Raw genomic sequence first — 19,883 nt, 5'->3', positions numbered from 1 at the left:
AGATATACTATAACTATTCATCCTTAAATTGTTTTTTATTTTATTTTATTTTACTTTGAGACAGAGTCTCACTTTGTTGGCCTTGGTAAAGTGCTGTGGCATCGTAGCTCATGCATGGGTCCTCAGACTTTTTAAACAGGGGGCCAGTTCACTGTCCCTCAGACTATTGGAGGGCCGAACTGTGGACCCGGGATGAGTCGGCTGTCAAGCAGGACAGGCAGCGGTGGCAAAAACACCTGGCAGGCCCGATAAATGTCCTAGGCAGGCTGCATGTGGCCTGCGGGCCGTAGTTTGAGGACGCCTGGCTCACAGTAACCTCAAACTCTTTGGCTCAAGAGATTCTTTTTGGTCTCAGCCTCCTGAGTAGCTGGGACTAGAGGCACTTGCCACAATATCTGGCTAATTTTTAGAGATAGGGTCTCGCTCTTGCTAAGGCTGGTCTCAGGGCCTGTGAGCTCAGGGCAATCCACCCGCCTAGGCCTCCCAGAGTGTTAAAATTACAGGCATGAGCCACCGTGCCTGGCTTGAAGTTGTTTTAAAACTCTTACCACTTCATGTTGTAGCAGAAAATCTTACTAATGAAACAGAATTGATTAAAACAGTTTTAGTGAAAATCTGTTATACTTGCTTTGATTAAGGGGGGAAAACCCCAAAAGATTGACTCTCCCACCTGAGAGTCAATCTTTTCTTAGTAGGAGACTAGAAATGTGTGTTTATGTGTGAATTTAGGTATCTAACTGATGTGCCAAGTCTAAGTCTGTGAAAACTGGAAGGAAGGATTTCCTAGGGCTGACGTTTGACTCTTCGGAAACTTCTCCTGGTTCCTCACTGTCTTATTAGATAGTGACAAGAGTTGGTGGGGAGCTGAAAGGTGGCATGATATACTGGTTAATTTCCCGGACTACGTGGAATGAAACCTGTGCTCAGACTATTAGAGCGGTAAGGTGATGGCTTGACGTTATTGCCAAAATAATTGAAGAGAGCAAGACTAAGTAAGGTAGTAGCAAGGCAGGCCTCATCCTAGACAGAGACTCTGGGTCATGGGGAGAGTGCAGTGCTTGGATTTTATACACAAGTTTTGAGGGGTATCCATTCTTCTTACGGGCTTCCCAGAGTCCTAATCAGGCTACCCTCCAAAATAACCTGAGTCAATGAGCCCACATCTGTCTATCCATATTGGAAAGTCCCTAGGACATTAATCACTCCCCTAAATCAGCCAGCTCCCCAAAACAATCAGCTCCCCTAAACAAGGCACCTGCAAGGTCCTGCACCTGTGAAGTTGTGATTAGCCCCATTCCCATAATAGCCCACATCAGCCTGACCCAAGCCCATGGTCCAAAACAGCCTACCGGCATCCACTGTCCACCCTGCTAGGGCCTAACTAACTGCCAACCCAACGAAACTCTGTCCCATTGCTAGGCACTAGGGTCTCAGGAAAGTTGTTTGCTCTCTTTGCAAAATGGGGACTGTGACAAAACTGTCTTCAGAGGTGTATTTGTTTGGTAGGGCCACCTGACAAAGAAAACGGACTGCGTGGCTTAAACAACAGAGACCACTTTCTCTCGGCTCTGGAGGCTGCAACTGTGAGATCGCAGTGTCAGCTGGCCTGGCCCTCCGGGGCTGAGACCCTGGGCTCGCAGATGTTCACTTCTCACGGCGTCAGTTTAAGCTATGTGCTCAGGCGCCCCTGCTGTCCCTTCGTCTGTCCCAATTTCTTTTTCTCACCAGGCAGTGGTTCTCAACCTTCCTGATGCTGCGACCCTTTAATACAGTTCATCGTGCAGTAGCAACAAAAATAATTTTATGGTTGGGGGTCACCACAACATGAGGAACTGAGGCAGGTTGAGAACCACTGTATATAAAGATACCGCTCGGTTGGATTAGGACCTCCCCTACCAGCCTCTTTTAACTGTCGGCATCCCCAAATACAGTCCCCTACTTAGGTACTGGGGGTTAGAGCTTCCACATTTCAGTTCTGGGGGACACAATTCAGCAGGTAACAAAAAGGTTTCTGTGAGAAGGTAACGCAGGAGTAGTAGTTCAACGTATGCAATCAAGAAACAGCTATTTTCATTACTCTTTTTGTGAGGACATACGTGTACATTTAAAAATTTAAATCAGCAACAGTTTGCCTTTTTACTTTTGTCTTAACTTATATTCCATACAGCCTGGAGAGTGCTCGCAGGAACTGTAAGACTTGGGCGTACCAAGGTGCAGAGTGGCAGCCTTGTTGGAACTGAAGAATTAGGGACAGAATGGAGGACCCCCATGAGACATTATCCTTATTATTTATATTTCAGCATAACTTCCATTACTTTTGCCAGAGTATTATGACACTCACTGTTCCAGTAATACTTAAAAAGATTTCTAAGCACACTTGTAGTTTTCAGCTTGAGTATAATGCAATTTTTTTTTTTTTTGCAGTTTTGTCTGGGGCTGGGTTCAAACCCACCACCCTCAGGGCTATAGGTCTGGCGCCCTACCCACTGAGCCATAGGCGCTGCCCCTTGAGTATAATGCAAAATTAAAGCAACAGACAGGCGTCCTTTGAAAGACTAAAGTAAGTTTAAACTCATTCTTGTGCTGTATTGCAAACAAATTCCACGAGATCTGTCTCCATTCTCAAGTTTACAAAATGGAGGAAAGTACTTCCGAATTTTTTGTATTCCTTACCACTAAGCAAATGTAGGAAAATGTTTCTTCCTACTCTGAGGACTGGGATGGTACAAAGCATGCCTGCCAACCTCTGATCTTGGGATCTTGGTGAAAATTCTCTCACCTTCTCTTTTTCTGTCTGCCTTGCAAAGATACAGAAGATTCATTTTCAGGGAGAATTCAAGATATGAAGGTTTTCAGCAGTGGACAATTACCCTTCTTTGTATCCCTGGGTATTGTGGCTGGTCCCACTTTTTTTTTTTTTTTTGGTCTTTGTAAAACTGAAATCTATACTTTCCATCTCTTCCTTTAAAGTTTCCTTTGCCTATAGAATTGGGCTCACGGGCTACAGCCTGGCTTCAACTGACCTCTCCAGATTTATCTTTGGGTATCATCCTGTGCTCTACTTCCAAAGACTTCTCTTTCAGCCAGCAGGTTAACACTTCACATTTGTGAGGCTTAATCCAGGCACCTCTAGCTTCATACTCCAGAGCCTCCCAAGCATCCTCCTAGGCACCCACATCCCGAATGCCCCCTCCTTTGTTCACTGAGCTCCTGGGGTGGCTCTCAGTATAGGGAGCAGACTGATTCAGAAGCAATATGAGATCAATTGGGTATAAATTATGAAGGCTGTAAAATCACTATTCAGCCCATTCCCTTTCTAAACAATTTACAAATTTACATAAACCACTAAGGCTGTCTCCACAAAAATAAATTTGGAAAGATTTCATACCTACTTATTTTCTACTTTCCTTGGCTTTAGAAAAAAGTAACTTTTTTATTTATTAGAAATATAAATGTAGGCTCGGTGCCCATAGCTCCGGCCACATGCACTGAGACTGGTGGGTTTGAACCTGGCCTGGGCCTGCTAAACAAAAAATGACAACTGCAACAAAAAAACAGCTGGGTGTTGTGGCAGGCACCTACTATCCCAGCTACTTGGGAGGCTGAGACAAGAGAATTGTTTAAGCCCAATAGTTTGAGGTTGCTGTGAGCTATGATGCCACAGCACTCTACCAAGGGTGACATAGACTCTGTCTAAAAATATATATATGTGTGTGTGTGTGTAAATAGGTTCTTTCTGGAAAGAACTGCCTCTTTAATGGAAATGTCAGGAAAGAATGAATCTAAGTTCATAAATGACATTAGCACGATGCGAAGATTTAACCATTTCTCAATCAAATTTGATGGATTTTCAAGAAAAACAGATAAAAACAAACAAAAAACTATGATTCAGAAAACTGGTAACTTCCTAAATTCAAGATAATTCCATAAAAGTCATTGGTATCTATTGTATTGTTTTTTCTTTAGAAAAGAGTTACTTAGTGTCACTTACTCTTAATTTAATAGTCATTAAGTTATAAAGAGTTTTATAATATTTTAAAATACTGTCAATTCAGCTTAGTGGCTTTTCTATATTTTTGACCACATGCATTTTCACTGTGCCTAGTACACATATAGACATGTACAAGTCCATTTAAAAATAAATGAGAGAAACAAAATTTTATGATGCTAACCCTTGTGTATGTAGAGCAAGTATTATAAAATACCATAGTGAGAGACTATGATATTTTCTCTTCCATTTTACATGCTGGTTGTGATCCATTTAATTGAATTCATGACCCCACAGAGGACGATAAGCTGCAGTGTGAAAACCTCCATGTAGATGAAACTGCTAACCAATGTAAGACTCCTGTTCACAGTCTACCTGATAGAAGATCAAACAATTCTGCGTGTACACAGTCTATGATGCTTCTGCGCTACCAGGAACTTCTGCTGTGGGAGAATTCTTGCTAGAAGTCAGAAACCACTTTCTTTTCATCTCCAAGGATTGGTACCAATGCATCCTCCCTCCCTCAGGCCTTCTGTATCTCAGGTGGGAGAGTCAATCTTTGGGGGGTTTCCCCCCTTAATCAAAGCAAGTATAACTAGAGTCACAGATTTTCACTAAAACTGTTTTTTTTTTTTTTTTTTTTGAGACAGAGCCTCAAGCTGTCCCCCTGGGTAGAGTGCCGTGGCATTACAGCTCACAGCAACCTCTAACTCCTGGGCTCAAGCGAGTCTCCTGCCTCCGCCTCCCAAGTAGCTGGGACCCCAGGCGCCCACCACAACGCCCGGCTATTTTTTGGTTGCAGCCGTCATTGTTGTTTGGCGGGTCCGGGCTGGGGATTCGAACCCGCCACCTTAGGTGTACGTGGCTGGCGCCTTAGCCGGTTGAGCTATAGGCACCGAGCCAACTGTTTTAATCAATTCTGTTTCATTAGTAAGATTTGCTGCTACAACATGAAGTGCTAAGAGTTTTAAAACAACTTCAAGCCACGCACGGTGGCTCATGCCTGTAATTCTAACACTCTGGGAGGCCTAGGTGGGTGGATTGCCCTGAGCTCATAGGCCCTGAGACCAGCCTTAGCAAGAGCGAGACCCTTCTCCTGTAATATTCTCTTCTCTCCTGTGCCCCTCTCTTGTCCCCACACTTACACAGCTCACTTCCTTACTTCTCCCAGTTCTCTGCCCAAGTGCTCAAATGTACTTCCTCAGAGACATCTGTCATGGCCAGAACCACCCCTATCCTCCTCAAGCTGCTTAATCTTGTTCATGGCAGTATCACCTCCACACACGTTATATATTTATTTTTTATTCATTCCCCTCTTCTGGAATTTGAGTTCTACTTGTTAGAGTATTTGTTTTCAACTCTTGCATTCCCAGTGGATAAAATGATGCCTGAAACAAAGTAGGAACTTAACAAATATTTGTCCAATGAATTAATTGAATATGAATCAGTGAATGCCACACACAATCAAATCTTAGGTGAGAAAAAAACTTATATGCAATATATGTTTAAAAAAAAGCATGCTAAAATCAAGAATATTCAAAAAATTAAAATTTCTTTGTTATGCATTTTTTCTCCTAAAAATGGAAGCCTCGGAGTTTAAATTTGGCCATCTTAAAAGTCTAAATCCAATGCATCTGTAGTAGGAGAGATGATGAGGCATGATTCTCTGATTGTCAGGCCAATCCAGAGCTAATTTTGGGCCTGATTTGTCGTGCACTGCCAAAGCACGTTCATGAATGGGAGGTGCCTCACATACAAGCAAAGGCATAGAGCTATAGAGTTTAATTATATTTAAATTAATGCAATAAGACTCAGAAGAACTCTTCTTCCTTGGCATCAGTTAGAAAAGAGAAGCTTCTAAAGAATAAGTCATCTATGAAGAGAGACCTGTGACTTATTTGACTCTTTAATTCCACATAAATTCTGCAGGTTATTTTTACTTTGTTAAAACATAAGGCAAAAAAAAAAAAAATCAAAGAGCTTAGAGATCTCAGAAAAATTGATATAGTGTTTTTCTATGAATGGTAAAAGCACTTGCCTTGAATAAGTCCACCTTGCTGATGATGCTGAAGTTCATATCAATGGCAAGGGCTAACTGCACTGTAGTTGGCAGGTTCTTGAGCAAATCAGACTCATCTTTGAAAAGATAAAACACATCCACCCCCAGAGAAGAATAATTAATAAAATAGGTCACCAAACTATGAGTAGGAAAATTGAAAAAAAAATAAAGGAAACAAGATGCAAACACTTTTTACCCACAAACAGACACATCCAATTCTGTCTTCATTATTCAGTAGGCTATACCTACCTATTATAATAACTCTATTATGCTCAAAACAGAAAACAAGTATTTTAACTCTGGATGACATATTGAATAAGTCCAGGACATTATGTGTGCTGAAACTTTAAGATAGGAAACTTAATGACTATAGCACAAAGGCTACTGAGAAGCTGGGATGGGAGAAGAATCCAGTTCCCTGATTCTCTTGATTCCATCCCAAACATCCTGAGGATGGCAAATAGTAATGCCCATTGCATGGCATCTGAAAGCTTACAGAGGTCTGTCACACCCATTATCTTATTTGACTTTCATGACAACCCTAAAGGTCAGTGTTCTTTATTTTTTTTTTTGCACTTTTTTTGGCCAGGGCTGGGTTTGAACCTGCCACTTCCGTATATGGGGCTGGCGCTCTAGTCCTTTGAGCCACAGGTGCTGCCAAAGGTCAGTATTCTTATTCCTACTTTTCAGAAAGAAGAAAAATGAAAAGAATTAAAGCCCACTGGTTGATTGTGCGTGATTAGTAGGCAGCTCAGCTGGGATGGAATCTGAAGAAGAAATGTGCTAAGTGAGTAAATACAAATTATTGTTGTTTACTTGCTTAATAACTTGATGAAGAATATGAATACATTACAGAGTTTGCTAAATGTGAATTAAATGACGGCCCTTTGGGCTGATACAATGTTCCACGAGCAGCACTGCCTGTTTTTTTTTTTGAGATCGAGTCTCATTACATGGCACTAGGTAGAATGCCCCTATTGTCATAGCTCATCACAACCTCCAACTCTTGGGCTTAAGAGATTCTCTTGCCTCAGCCTCCCAAGTAGCTGGGACTACAGGCACCACAATGCCTGGCTATTTTTTTTTTTTTTTTTTGGTGTAGTTGTCATTGTTGTTTAGCTGGCCCAGGTCAGGATCGAACCCGCCACCCTTGGTGTATGTGGCCCGTGCCATAGCCACTGTGCTAGGGGCACCGAGCCATCCCTGGCCTATTTTTAATGTCTAGTATTTCAAGGGTTTCTGAAAGTAGATTATTTTTGATGTTCTGTTATTCAAAAAAGAGACAAATTACTGTATTATATCCCTATTTTTGTTCCAATATATATTATAAGTATAAAAATCCTGCATATAAAAAGACAGTTCCTTGTTTTTAAGGATTGTTTGTCTCAGTTACCTCCGAAGGTGGGAAGGTATCTACAGCTGAGTCAGGTCAGTATCTACAGCTGCCAAGGGGAGGGAGGGAGGAAGCCTGACATCATTTCTGTCGCTGCTCTTCCTGCCCACTTAGAATGCCCTCAAGTAGCTGTGGGTGCTTGAGAGAGAGAGAGGCGTGTTGTTCTGGCCATTCAGGAAGAGGTTCTAAACATGAGCTGGGGTCTCTTAAACTCGGCAGAAAGGTGGAGAAAAGGTCCTGCTATCAACAATCGAGTGGTTCCCATGTGCTGTTAGGAGCCTTTGCCACTGGAGATGTGCGCTGTAATTTGCATTCTGGTGGCAGTAGCATTTTTGGCTTCTTATGGGCACTAATTTCTATTTTTATAGGGTAGGAAACAAGCCAAAAGTTGAATTTGATTATCATCAGTTAGCACATTGTCTTGAACTTATTTTATATCCTTTAATAAAAATTATTTTAAATTCCAGTTGCATGGTACCATTAATTGTTTAGGGGCCTGTGTTGCAGAAGCAATTGTGTGCCAGAAGAAAGATGGGAGTGGCCTGAAGAGCTGCTACTCTTTCAGCCCAGTTGACCCTTACAACATGGGTTTGCATGACATGGGTCCACTCAGACCAGGATTTTCTTCTTCTGCTACCCCTGAGAGAGGGAAACCCACCTCTCTTCTTCCTCCCTGACTATTCAGCATGAAGAGTACACGGATGAAAACGATCCACTTCCACTTAATGAACAGCAAATATATTTTCTCATCCTCATGATTTTCTTAATAGCATTTTTTTTTCTCTAGCTTACTTTGTTATAAGGATAGTACATGTAACATACGACATTTGTGTTAATTGGCTGTTTATGTTATTGGTAAAGATTCCAATCAACAGTAAGCTATTTGTGGTCAAGTTTTAGGGGAGCCAAAGATTATGTGTGGATTTTTGTTGTGTGGGTGTTGGTGCCCCTAATCCCCGTATCGTTGAAGAGTTAAGAGTACTGTGCTCTGGGTAAGAGATTGATGTTGCAGAAAGAGCAAGGGTTTGGAAGGAAACAGATGCAGGTCTTAGTTCCATCTAGACAATTTTCTGGCCCTGTGTCCTTGGCCAAATTTCTCAGGAGCCTCTGTTTTCTTGTCTCATAAAGAGAGATGATGCCCAATTTTCCTGATTTCTCTCCTTTTTTGGTGACAACGGTATGAGACAACACTTGTAATCTCTAGCATCTAGTAGGCACTGAATAAAATGTAGCCTTTTTTCTTCTAAGGTTTGCATAACCGATTAAAAACTATGGCTCCATATTTAAGAAAAAAGAAACCCATGATAGTAAATTAATGCTTTAAAGATCATTGAATTATTTTTCAATCTTTTGAAATCTTTTCAATCTTAGAGAATTGTTATTGTATGACTAGGTTTACAGGAATTTAATCAGTATTCTTCCATGCTTACCTAGCATTCTTTGAGAGGCCCATGTATATTCATACCAAGTCCGAACTCTCTTTTGCACACTTCTAGGAATGGAGTACTTGTTCATGTAGGCAGTAGTATGATCCATGTAGACGCGGAAGTTACTCTGGTTGGCTGTGGCTGCCCCAATTATATCTCGCATCTAAAATGACAAATAAGGTCACTCCATATCCAGTAAAGAAGCTGGGAGAGCTACTAACAGTTGAGTTACACATTGTCACATGATGCACTCCCTTATAATACCTTGATTATTTGTTTTTAAACACATTGATATTGAGTCCTAATTTTACCCATTTCCATAAAATATTGGGTGTTATCTCTCTGACCCAAGAAGGACAATAGCAAGACCTGTTGGATCAACCATGTGAGATTTTTGTGAGTATTCGATTACAAAATGCATGACTGCATGTAGTTTTCTTTGCAAACTTGTGTATTACTGCAGAAATGTTAGTAGATATTTTAGAAATTATACAGCTGTGCTTATTCAAGGAATGTGCAGTAAAAATTGAGCAATTATCTGGCAGAATGGCTGGTCCATTCTGGTAAGTTTCACTTTGAAAGCATCCTTCATAGATTATCCAGAGTGGCTGGCTATATAGACTCAATTCATCATGAAATTGCAACCTCTGTACTTCCCTTTGTGTTGTTTAGACAGATAAAATCAAATTTCATCATGCTTAAGGCACAGTATTCAGCAGAAGTTGAAATGTGCTGAAATTACTGAAGCATCATCTACTGCTGTGACAATTCTTAAGAAACTGTCAGGTTTTAGTTCTTGGATGTTTATAACTCAGCCATAAAAACCCACTCTAGGTTAAAAGCTGATCTTTAAGGTCTCAGCACAAAAAAGATATATAGCTCGATGCTTCCTCTCACATAGAGGGAAGCAAGTGGCTGTAAATTTGCTTTGACTGTGGGTTTATAATAGGGAGGAAAACCAGGGCCTCACTTTCACACTCATAAGACTTCATTCATTCATTCTAGTAGCTGCTGGAGCTTTTCTGCTTATGGAAAAACTACTCATTTTTGAGGTCTAGTTCAAATTGCTTTTCTTTTAAATTTAATTCTTTTTTAAATTAAATCATAAAGAGGCAGATCATGTATACATTAATGGGGTACAATGAACATTTTAATCTATATTTATGAGGTACAATGTGCTGATTTCATATACAATTTGGAATGCTTACATCATACTGGTTAATATACGCCCACCTCATTTACTTAGTTATTTAAATGGAGCTTTTATTCTGAGCCTTCTTTAGTTTCCATTTTTAGAGGCAATATAGGGTGTCCCCAAAGCTGTCTGTATACTTGCCATATGTACATAGGGAAAATGGGAAATTGTAGCTAAATGTATCTTTATTTACAAAATATTCATTGCAAAATTTTACAAAGAGGTGGCCAAAACATAGAGAACATTTTACAAATATTTTGTAAAATTTTGAAATGATAAAAGTACCTTTAACTATAAATAAAAGTACCTTTAACTATGATTCCCATTTTCTTTCTGTGTGATGTCTTTGTGGGAGACTTTGGGACACTCTGCAGGTTCTTCTACTTATAGAAAGTGTCTTTTGAGGAGCTCTGCCGATAGTCCAACTGTATACATCTTTTTGAGTCTCTAACTTTTGCTTCTCAGTGGCTCTTCCAAATATTTTTTAACAATCTCAATTCCCACTGCCAGCTCCAGACAATTAGTGACAGCCCCTATGTTCCAGAGCCTGCTGAAATTATTCAAACCAGACAACCCTGAACCTGGATACCCTGCCTGGTATGTTCCTCCCCTAGAGTTTCCTGTGTAACTCTCCCCCCAACTCCATCCCCAGCGGTATGTACGGCCTCTTCTTGGGAATCTGTGAGTATAAGAAACTACCTTTGCATTGGTAATTGTCTCTTGATCTATTGGCTTTACCATACCTAAGTAATAGTAAAGGCTATATTTTAAAATAGTATCATTCCTTCTAATTCATTATATTTTGCTTAATCTTCCTTGAATCTCTTTGTTCAAAATCCTTCTCTGGCTGACTTTCTGTTGCCTTCATGATAAAGTTCAATATCTTTAATTTAACATTCCGAGTCCTTACAATATCTTCTCCTCACATACATCTCTTATTGACACATGTCCTTCGCTCTGGTCATTCTGGAACTCTTTTCATTTTCTCAGACACGTCTTATGTTTTGTCATTACCATCTTTTCACATAGTTTTGAATTAATTGAGCTACTGAATCCTCCCTGGTTTTTAAAGATGTTTCAAATACACCCTCCTCCATGGAACTTCCTAGAAGGTTTTTTCTAAACTAATAGAGAGCTTTCAAACTACTCTGGTGCTTGCTATGTATAGCAGACGATATTCATGAATGTAGTGTTTGGATTTTGATGATGTGGGAATAGCTTCAAGTATCATAAACAATAGTTTTTATTGTTACGTTTTGTTGAAGAATGAGTTTTATTCATACTTTATATAAAAAAAGTCAGTGAGTGGGAACCCATAATTTTTCTAGTGGTAATAACCATTTCATGGTTTAACCTAACCCTTCACCTGGGACAAATGTGTCAACATTGTTAGGTCTGGTGGAGGGTAAACAGGTGGCAAGAAATGGCTAAGGGCAGAGTGTGGGAAATGAACTGTAGCTAGGAACTGTTCCCTGGTGGGAACACACACAGTAAAAAATTCCTAGTGACCTGTGATTGGCTGAGAGCTCATTACCCTATAGTTAAACCTGTGATGTGACCTGTTATATAACCCCAACCTGTCATTCACCCCAAAGGCAGGAAACAACACCCAATCCCGCCAGAAATGTGAGACAAACTAGTGAGCTATAAAAGGCACCCTGTGTGAGATTCCAGATTTTTCCCCACTCCCGGAGACTGAATCCTTCCTTCCTCCCTGGAACATATTTTCACTTTGTGTAACTTCCTTCTTTACTTTCATTCCTTCTTTTATGGGATAAACTACTGGTACCAAATTGCTTATTTATTGATTTTTTGCAGGTTTTTTTTGGCTGGGGCTGGGTTTGAACCCACCACCTCCGGCATATGGGGTTGGTGCCCTACTCCTTTGAACCACAGGTGCCGCCCTTACAAAATTGTTTCACAGATCACTTAGTCATCAGCTTGACTCAGCACCAGGACTCATTGTTGATACTGGGGGCCAAGGGACCAGGGAGCATCCACTTCCAGATGGACCTAACAGCACGGCTTAATTTATTTACTTTTTGTTCTCTAGCATGTAGTATGTAAAGTTCCTTCCAAGGAAGCATAACTTCTAAAGTTGCTATGCTGTCAAATGTTTTATTTCTTGTCAATCTGGGAATTCACAAAGAATTTGGGCTTTCTCCCTTGTAGAAAGTTCTCCCATGGCAACTACCTTTAATATAATTATGTATGTTTTGGCTTTATTTTCTCACTGCATTGATTTTCTGAAGAACAAGTACAGGGAGATGCTATACGAAGCCTCTGTGAAACAATGATTTGTTAATTACTTTAGATGGCATTTCATAGTCTCTGATTAAATGACCTCTAAGGTTGATTTTTTACCCAGTGATTTTATGACAATGTTTGAAGTTTAAGAAAATGAGAGCTTTTAATGGTTTTCAGGAACCTCTAAGTAAGAAGTTAACTTAGAAACAACTTTCTCTGAGAGTTCAAACTAATGCTCTTTGCTGACAAGTCTTTTGATAGATTTAATGGTTTAAAAATGGAAAAGCACTATTGTCCCAATAACACCCTCCTTCGACTCATTAAAATAGATGAAAGTTAAAAAAAAAAAAGAACAAGACAGATTAAAATTTTTTTTCCCATAAAGTTTATAAAGACTTGTTAGCCTTTCAAAAATGACAGCACTATGTATTTAAGAAGTCACACTCAACTTACCTGACCAATTAAGCTGGAGAACACAAAAACTCCAGAAAAAAAATTTATGAGTTGAAAAACAATTTCGAATAAAGTTTGAGGTTCTGGAAGCCCCCCAATGGTAATTAAACTTCGAACTGCCCAATAATAACATCTCAGATACCTGTGAAAAAAGCAGATACACATTTTGCTTTTTTCTGTATCACTAAAATGCCACTATGGTTGGGAGCATAGGGTACTACAAAACTATAATGCATTTCCTCCTAATCCAGATCTCCTTTCTGTAGACATCACTGGCAGATACCACATGTACTAATGCAAACTTCTTACTAAGCATTGTGAAACAACGAGTCAATTAAACCTAAGGAGGGTGTTTAGTAGCTTATCCCAAAATTTACTGGTATAAAACAATCACCATTTTCCCTAGGTTGATAGTTTCATGGGTAGAATTTTGCACAAGGCCTAGCAGAGATGACTCATTTGTATTCCACGATGACTGGACCCCCAACTAGAGTGACTTGAACGGCTTTCAATCTGAGAAGACTTGATTGAGGCCAAAAGGCTGGGACCTTGATCCTGAATGTTGGCCAGGTTCCTCTGTTCTTCTTTGCATTATGTCTTTTTGGAATGTCCAAGGTTGCTTCTTACCTCACATACGTGAGTCTCGGCTAGGCTGGAGCTAGCTGGGTATTTCTCTCTTTTCATTCAACCTCTTGGTTTTACTAGCTTGGGCTTCCTCACAGAATGGCAGTTTCAAGGCACAGTAGACAAATTTCTTACATGGGACCAGTTTTCCCAGAGCAGTAGTAGCCGAGGCAATAGCTGCAAGATTTCCCATAAATCAGAAGTCCTATAGTATCTTAGAGTTCTATTTGACACATTAATTTGTCAAGTGAGTCACTAAGGCTAGCCCACATTCAAGGGAACAGAAATTTGAATTTACTTCTCAATTTGAGGAACAGCTAGACAGTTTAAGGCCATCTTTAAACCTCACTAGTGAGTTGTGGGATTATTATAGAGATTAAGTATATTTATGCAGATAGGAGAGGCTTTTATAGTTTAGATTCTATTGTTTTTAATAATAGAAAACAAAACAGATAAATATCTCCTCCATTTTTTTTCACCCACACTTTATTATTAGATATATAAACCATAGAAGAGACAGAAAACTGAGCTCCATCTTAATAGGAAAATTACTGCTGAGTACAATGAATAACTTTTCTAGAAATTTAGTATTAAAGAAAACCACAGCTGGAAGTGGTGGCTCATTCTTGTAATCCTAGCACTCTGGGAGACTGAGGTGGGTTGATTGCCTGAGCTCAGGAGTTTGAGACCAGCCTGAGCAAGAGTGAGTCTCCATCTCTGAAAATAGCACCTGTAGTCCCAGCTACTTGGGAGGCTGAGGCAAGAGGATTGCTTGAACCCATGAGTTTAAGGTTGCTGTGAACTATGGTCCCATGACACTCTACTAAGGGTGGCAAATTGGGACTCTGTCTCAAAAAAAGAGACAAAAAAAAAAAAAAACCCAAACCAAACCCAAAACCAAAAAAGAAAACCACATATGCTCAGAAATATAAAGATTCTGCACTTAAATTGAGTAATTGCAAATGAAGAGGCAGAGGTCATTATAGTGCAGATAGGAAGAGGAAGAGAAAAGAATATGATAAAGATTAGGACAGAATATGTAATATTCTCTTAGCTGCATTTGGCTAAGGGTTTGAAAATAAGGTGGGAATGGAAGTTAGTATTATAACCCCATTGCATATATACAGATAGTCCCTGACTTATTATGGTTTGATTTTATAATGGTGCAAAATCAATGTGTAGTCAATAGAAAGCATACTTAGGATACCTACACAGTCATTCTTTAGTTTCAGTGTAGTATCTAGTAAATTGCATGAGCCATTCAACACTTTGTGTATTATAAAATAGGCCCTGTGTTAGACAATTTACCCAACTGTAGGCTAATGTAAGTGTACCGAATATGTTGAAGGCAAGGCTACACTAAGCTATTCAGTGGGGTAGGTGTAGTAAATGAGTGAGTCCTAACCTATTTGGTACAGGGATTGGTTTCATAGAACACAACTTTTTCCACAGACCGGGGGTGGGGATGGGGATGGTTTCAGGATGGTTCAAGTGTTTTATATTTACTGTGCATTTTATTTCTATTATTATTACATTGCAATATATAATAAAATAATTATACAGCTCACCAGCATGCAGTATCAGTCAGAGCCCTGAGCTTATTTTCCTGCAACTTGACAGTCCCATCGGGGGGTAATGTGAGACAGTCACACCCAAAGTGTGTTGCTTATGTCCTCAGCTCCACCTCTGATCATCAGGCATTAGATTCTCATAAGGAGTGCACAACCTAGATTCCTCAATGTACAATCTACAGTAGGGTTCATGCTCTTATGAGAGTCAAATGCCTCTGCTGATCTGACAAGAGCGAGAGCTCAGGCAGAGATGCGAGGGATGGGAAGTGCCCGTAAATACAGGTGAAGCTTCACTGGCTTGCCTGTCATTCACCTTTTGCTCTCTGGTCTGATTCCCAACAGGCCCTGAACCAGTACTGGGGGTTGGGAGCTGGGGACCCCAGTATTAAATGCAGTTTTGACTTAAGGTAGTTTCAACTTATGATGGGTTTATCAGGAAGTAACCCCATTGAAAGATGAGGAGAAATGGTGTTTATATATATTGTAATTTTTGTGCATAGACATACTATTTGGTATACTCCATGTAGCTCTGATAGCATGATTTAGATTAGGCATTTCCACTGAATCCTTAAACAGAAGTCCTGTACATAAGAACACACTAGATATTGTTACAGAAAGGCTTTATGTTTAGTAGGTCCTGACTAGCTGTTTCAGGATGTGGAGTAGACACAGAAAAGCAGCATTTCTTTACAGAATTCTGTCCTAGTTGGGTCTTTATTTCTTCTCTGGGTGTGCCATGTATAAAATTAGCACTCTGGGTAACTGTGCATTAGTTTTTAAAGAAGTGTGGCTTTTTTCTTATAAAAATAGTGATTTTCAGACATTCAAATAGAAGTTGAGGTTTGCAAAGAAAGAAAGAAACTGTATTAGAAGTCAATATTCAAATTAAAACAGATCTGGAAAGAAATTACCTATTTTGAAGTTCAATACCTTTTGAAGGACGTGGTACTTTCTTTTTTTTTTTTTTTTAACCTGGTGGTTACAGGAACAGAAAAAATAATTAACTCTTTGGTAGGGTTTGAAACCAGTGTGCCAAGAGAATAAAAATATTACCACTGTGTAATTTTTTTCTATCAGGCTTCCTTGGACTTACTAATATTATACCGAACTTGATGTCACAGAGAACCACCTTGAGGAAGTATAGAATTAATTTTATGGATTGCATTTTGACTTTTCAAAGTCCAATTTATAATTTTCCGTTACCTGATTTATTTTGGTCACAGATCCTGGACCTGTGGGTCTCTTTAAATTAAGGGCATTTATTAAACCTGACACTACCCAAGAGTGGAGAGGGACTTGGTCGACTCCATTAAAAGTGTAGGAATATTGTCCCCTCCAAAGTCACTCCAAAGTTTCTTGCAGTGTTAACATGAACAGACATATGAATTACTTTCTCTCATTTCCTTACTTATAATGTTTAAAAAATAACAATCAAATGTAAAACCTTGGCATTGATTTTCCAACTCTCACGGGTTAGCCTTGCATAATTTTTTTTCTATATTAAATAGCCTACAATGTTAATTGAAAGTTTTCTGCTCTGATGCTTTGAGATTTATTTTAGGATTCTTTTCTCAGTCACGTCTTACACCTAGACACGCACAACCAAAGGTAAGATTTGTAATTTAATTAGATGGCATCTTATTGATTTTCTAGGATTAGCTTAATTAGTCAAGTGTGTCCATCTCTAATATCTACATCCCATGATAGATCCTTCCACAGAGATTCTATCTGGCTGATTTAATTCATGAATCATCTAACTATGAACTATCTAATATATAAACTATGTGATACATAAACTATATAATACATGATGTATGTTCATACAAACTTAAATATACGTTACCATACTACAAGTTAAAGTGATAGGCAGAATTTGCCATAACCATAAAAACATACATTTAATGTGAAAATAGAAAGTCTTCCATGAGATAAACGTGACATGTAATTTTCTCCAGTATTTTATTATGAAACACTTCAAACAAACAGAACAATTAAAAGAATTTTAGGCCGGGTACAGTGGCACATGCCTGTAATTTGAGACCAGCCTGAACAAGAGCAAGAACCTGTCTCTACTAAAAATTGAAAGATTAGCCAGGTGTTGTGGTTGGTACCTATAGTCCCTGTTACTCAGGAGGCTGAGGTAAGGGGATTGCTTGAACCCAGGAGTTTGAGGTTGCTGTAAGCTAGGCTAAGGGCATGGTACTCTAGCCTGGGCAACAGTAAAAAAAAAAAAAAAAAAATTTATACTAATCATCCAAATGCCACCACTTAGATTCTACCAGTAACATTTACTCTTCCTGCTTTGTCTCATATTCCTCTATTTTCATAAATCCATTTTACTTTTTGTATCCATTTCAAAGTAAATTTTTTTTTTTGAGACAGTCTCACTTTTTCGCCTTCTGTAAAGTGCTGTGAAGTCACAGCAATCTTCAGCTCTTGGGCTTAGGCGATTCTCTTGCCTCAGCCTCCCAAGTAGCTGGGACTACAGGCGCTCACCACAAGGTCTGGCTATTTTTTTCATTACAGTTTGGCCAGGGTCAGAACTGAACCTGCCACCCTCAGTATATGGGGCCAGTGCCCTACCTGCTGAGCAACACGAGCTGACCTCAAAGTAATTTTTATAGACAGACACTCTCCTAAAAGCAATACTTGAGAATATATATGTTAACTAGAGTTCAATATTTGTTTAGAGTTATTTTTTGTTTTGTTTTGAACACACAATAAAAGCACTAATCTTAAGTAGTACCATTTGATGAATTTTAAAAAGTACAATATTGCTAACTATAGGCATTACACTATACAGTGGGTTTTTAGGACTTAATTCATTTTGCACAGTGGAAGCTTTGTACTCAACTAATACCTCCTTATTTTCCCTTTCTCTAGCCTGGCATAACCACAATCCTACTCTCTCCTTGTATAAATTTGATGAGATTCCACGTATGAGTGAGATCATGCAGTATTTAACTTTCAATGTCTTTTTTATTTTACTATAGGTGAAATGCCTATATGCCTCTGGCCAAAAAAGCTGTTTGAGAGAGAGCAGTGAAAAGGCTTTGTGCAGGCATACTTGTGAGAAATTGAGTCAGAATCCCATGTGGCCAGATTAGTTGCGGGCCTAACAGGACCAAAGCTTTGGCTGGAATAGCATTTCTAGACTGTGTTAAGGAATTAAGGTTGACTTTATAAGGCCAATGAAAAACCCCTTTGGAAAACAGGCCAGATACCCATCAGTAACCTTTCCTGATCTGTGGTGTGTGACAAAGGTCACTTGCTGATGGGTTTGGGAATGGAAATGTGCTAGGGACCTCAAGAGAAGAGGAATTTACCCAGTGCATACAGGTATCTAATGGCACAGATGAAACCTGGGCTCATGAAAGGCTCTTGAGAAGTCCAGCCTGAGAATTCCTTATAAAAGGCTCCAGCAACCCCCCCCCCCCACTTAAGGCCTACATGAGAACAGAGGTTTGCACACAAATTCCTGTATGCCCAAGAAGTTTCTGTATGCTTTGCTTAAAGATTTGAAGTAACTGCTTCTAAATGGCATGGTCAGTTAGAACAGACATTCAAATCATCTCTTTCCCCCTTAGCCTCAGGCTTCATCAGATAAGAACAAAGAAGTTATGGCTAACAACATGTTCTCCATTAAATCATGTTAAATTGGGTTATGTTGATATGGTTATATCAAAAGGTGTATGTTGAGTGGATTATCAGAAGCTAAGCACAAGGTAGTCACATGATGTTTAATTGGATCAATGAGGTCATTTTTGTATGTACAAAATTCCCTATATAAGCCAACTGCAAATAAAGAAGCTTGCCATTTTGCCTGAGCGAGCAGACGGTCACCTTTATTTAAAACACAATTTCAATAAGCGTGCTTATTCTCCGCGAGACCCTTACAGCAAAATTCTACTCTGCAAAATGTCTTTCAGTTCTGTTTATTTTGTTGCAAATGGCAGGATTTCCTTCCTATTTAAGGCTTAATAATATTCCATTATATGTGTATATATTAACATATATGTATGCCATATTGTCTTTATTCATTCATGAGTTGAGATACATTTAGGTTGCTTTCATGTTTGGCTACTATGAATAATGTTGCAATGAATAAGGGGATGTAGGTATCTCTTTGAGATCTCGATTTCAATTCCTTTGGATATATTCACAGAAGTGGGATTGCTGTATCATATGGTAGTTCTATTTTTAATTTTTTGAGAAACCTCCATACTGTTTTCCATAGTGATTCTATGAATGTATATTCCCACTGATCACATACAAGTGTTCTTTTTTCTCCACTTCCTCATTATTTTGTATCTTTTGTTTTCTTGGTAGTAGCCATAATAATAGGTGTAAGGTGATATTTCAGTGTAGTTTTAATTTGCATTAATGATGTTGAGCACCTTTTCATTTGTTATATGTCTTGTTTTGAGAAATGTTTTTTCAGGTCTCTTGCCTATTTTTTACATAGGGGTATTTATTTATTTTGCTATTGAATTATAGGACTTCCTTATATATTTGGATATTTACTCATTATTAGATATATAGTTTGCAATTTTTTTTCCATTCTGTATGTTGTTATTTATTTTGTTGTTTATTTACTTTGTTGTTCAGGAGTTTTTTAGTTTGATGTAATCCCATCTATCTATTTTTGCTTTTATTTCCTGTACTTTTAGAATCACATCAAAAAAAATTATTGCCCAGATCAATGTCATGGAGTTGTCCCCCATTTTATTCGAGTAATTTTACAATTTCAGGTCTTGTGTTTAAGTCTTCAATCCATTTTGAGTTAATATTTGTGTGTGGTGTAAGATAAGGGTCCAATTTTGTTCTTTTGTGTGTGTATATTTATATCAGTAAAAGATTTGAATTCCCTATCAGTTTCAAAGCTTACTTTAGCAGGATACAGAATTATGGGCTGAAAATTATTTT

General features: G+C 38.9%; 1 protein-coding gene across 1 annotated transcript in view; it reads right to left on the bottom strand.

Moving 5' to 3' along the window:
• Positions 1–19,883, bottom strand: part of CNGB3 (cyclic nucleotide gated channel beta 3) — a 128,807-nt gene that overhangs the window by 32,789 nt on the left and 76,135 nt on the right. The window contains exons 10-12 of the mRNA XM_012809635.1: positions 12,763–12,904; positions 8,871–9,030; positions 6,027–6,124 (exon numbers count right to left, since the gene is read on the bottom strand). Of these exons, the coding sequence (XP_012665089.1) occupies positions 6,027–6,124; positions 8,871–9,030; positions 12,763–12,904 (400 nt within the window). The remainder of the gene's footprint in view (positions 1–6,026; positions 6,125–8,870; positions 9,031–12,762; positions 12,905–19,883) is intronic.

Source organism: Otolemur garnettii, unplaced genomic scaffold (genome assembly GCF_000181295.1).
Source record: "Otolemur garnettii isolate 467f Iridium unplaced genomic scaffold, OtoGar3 scaffold00004, whole genome shotgun sequence".
NCBI classification, from domain to species: Eukaryota; Metazoa; Chordata; class Mammalia; order Primates; family Galagidae; genus Otolemur; species Otolemur garnettii.
This window is presented reverse-complemented; position numbering and strand designations above follow the sequence as displayed.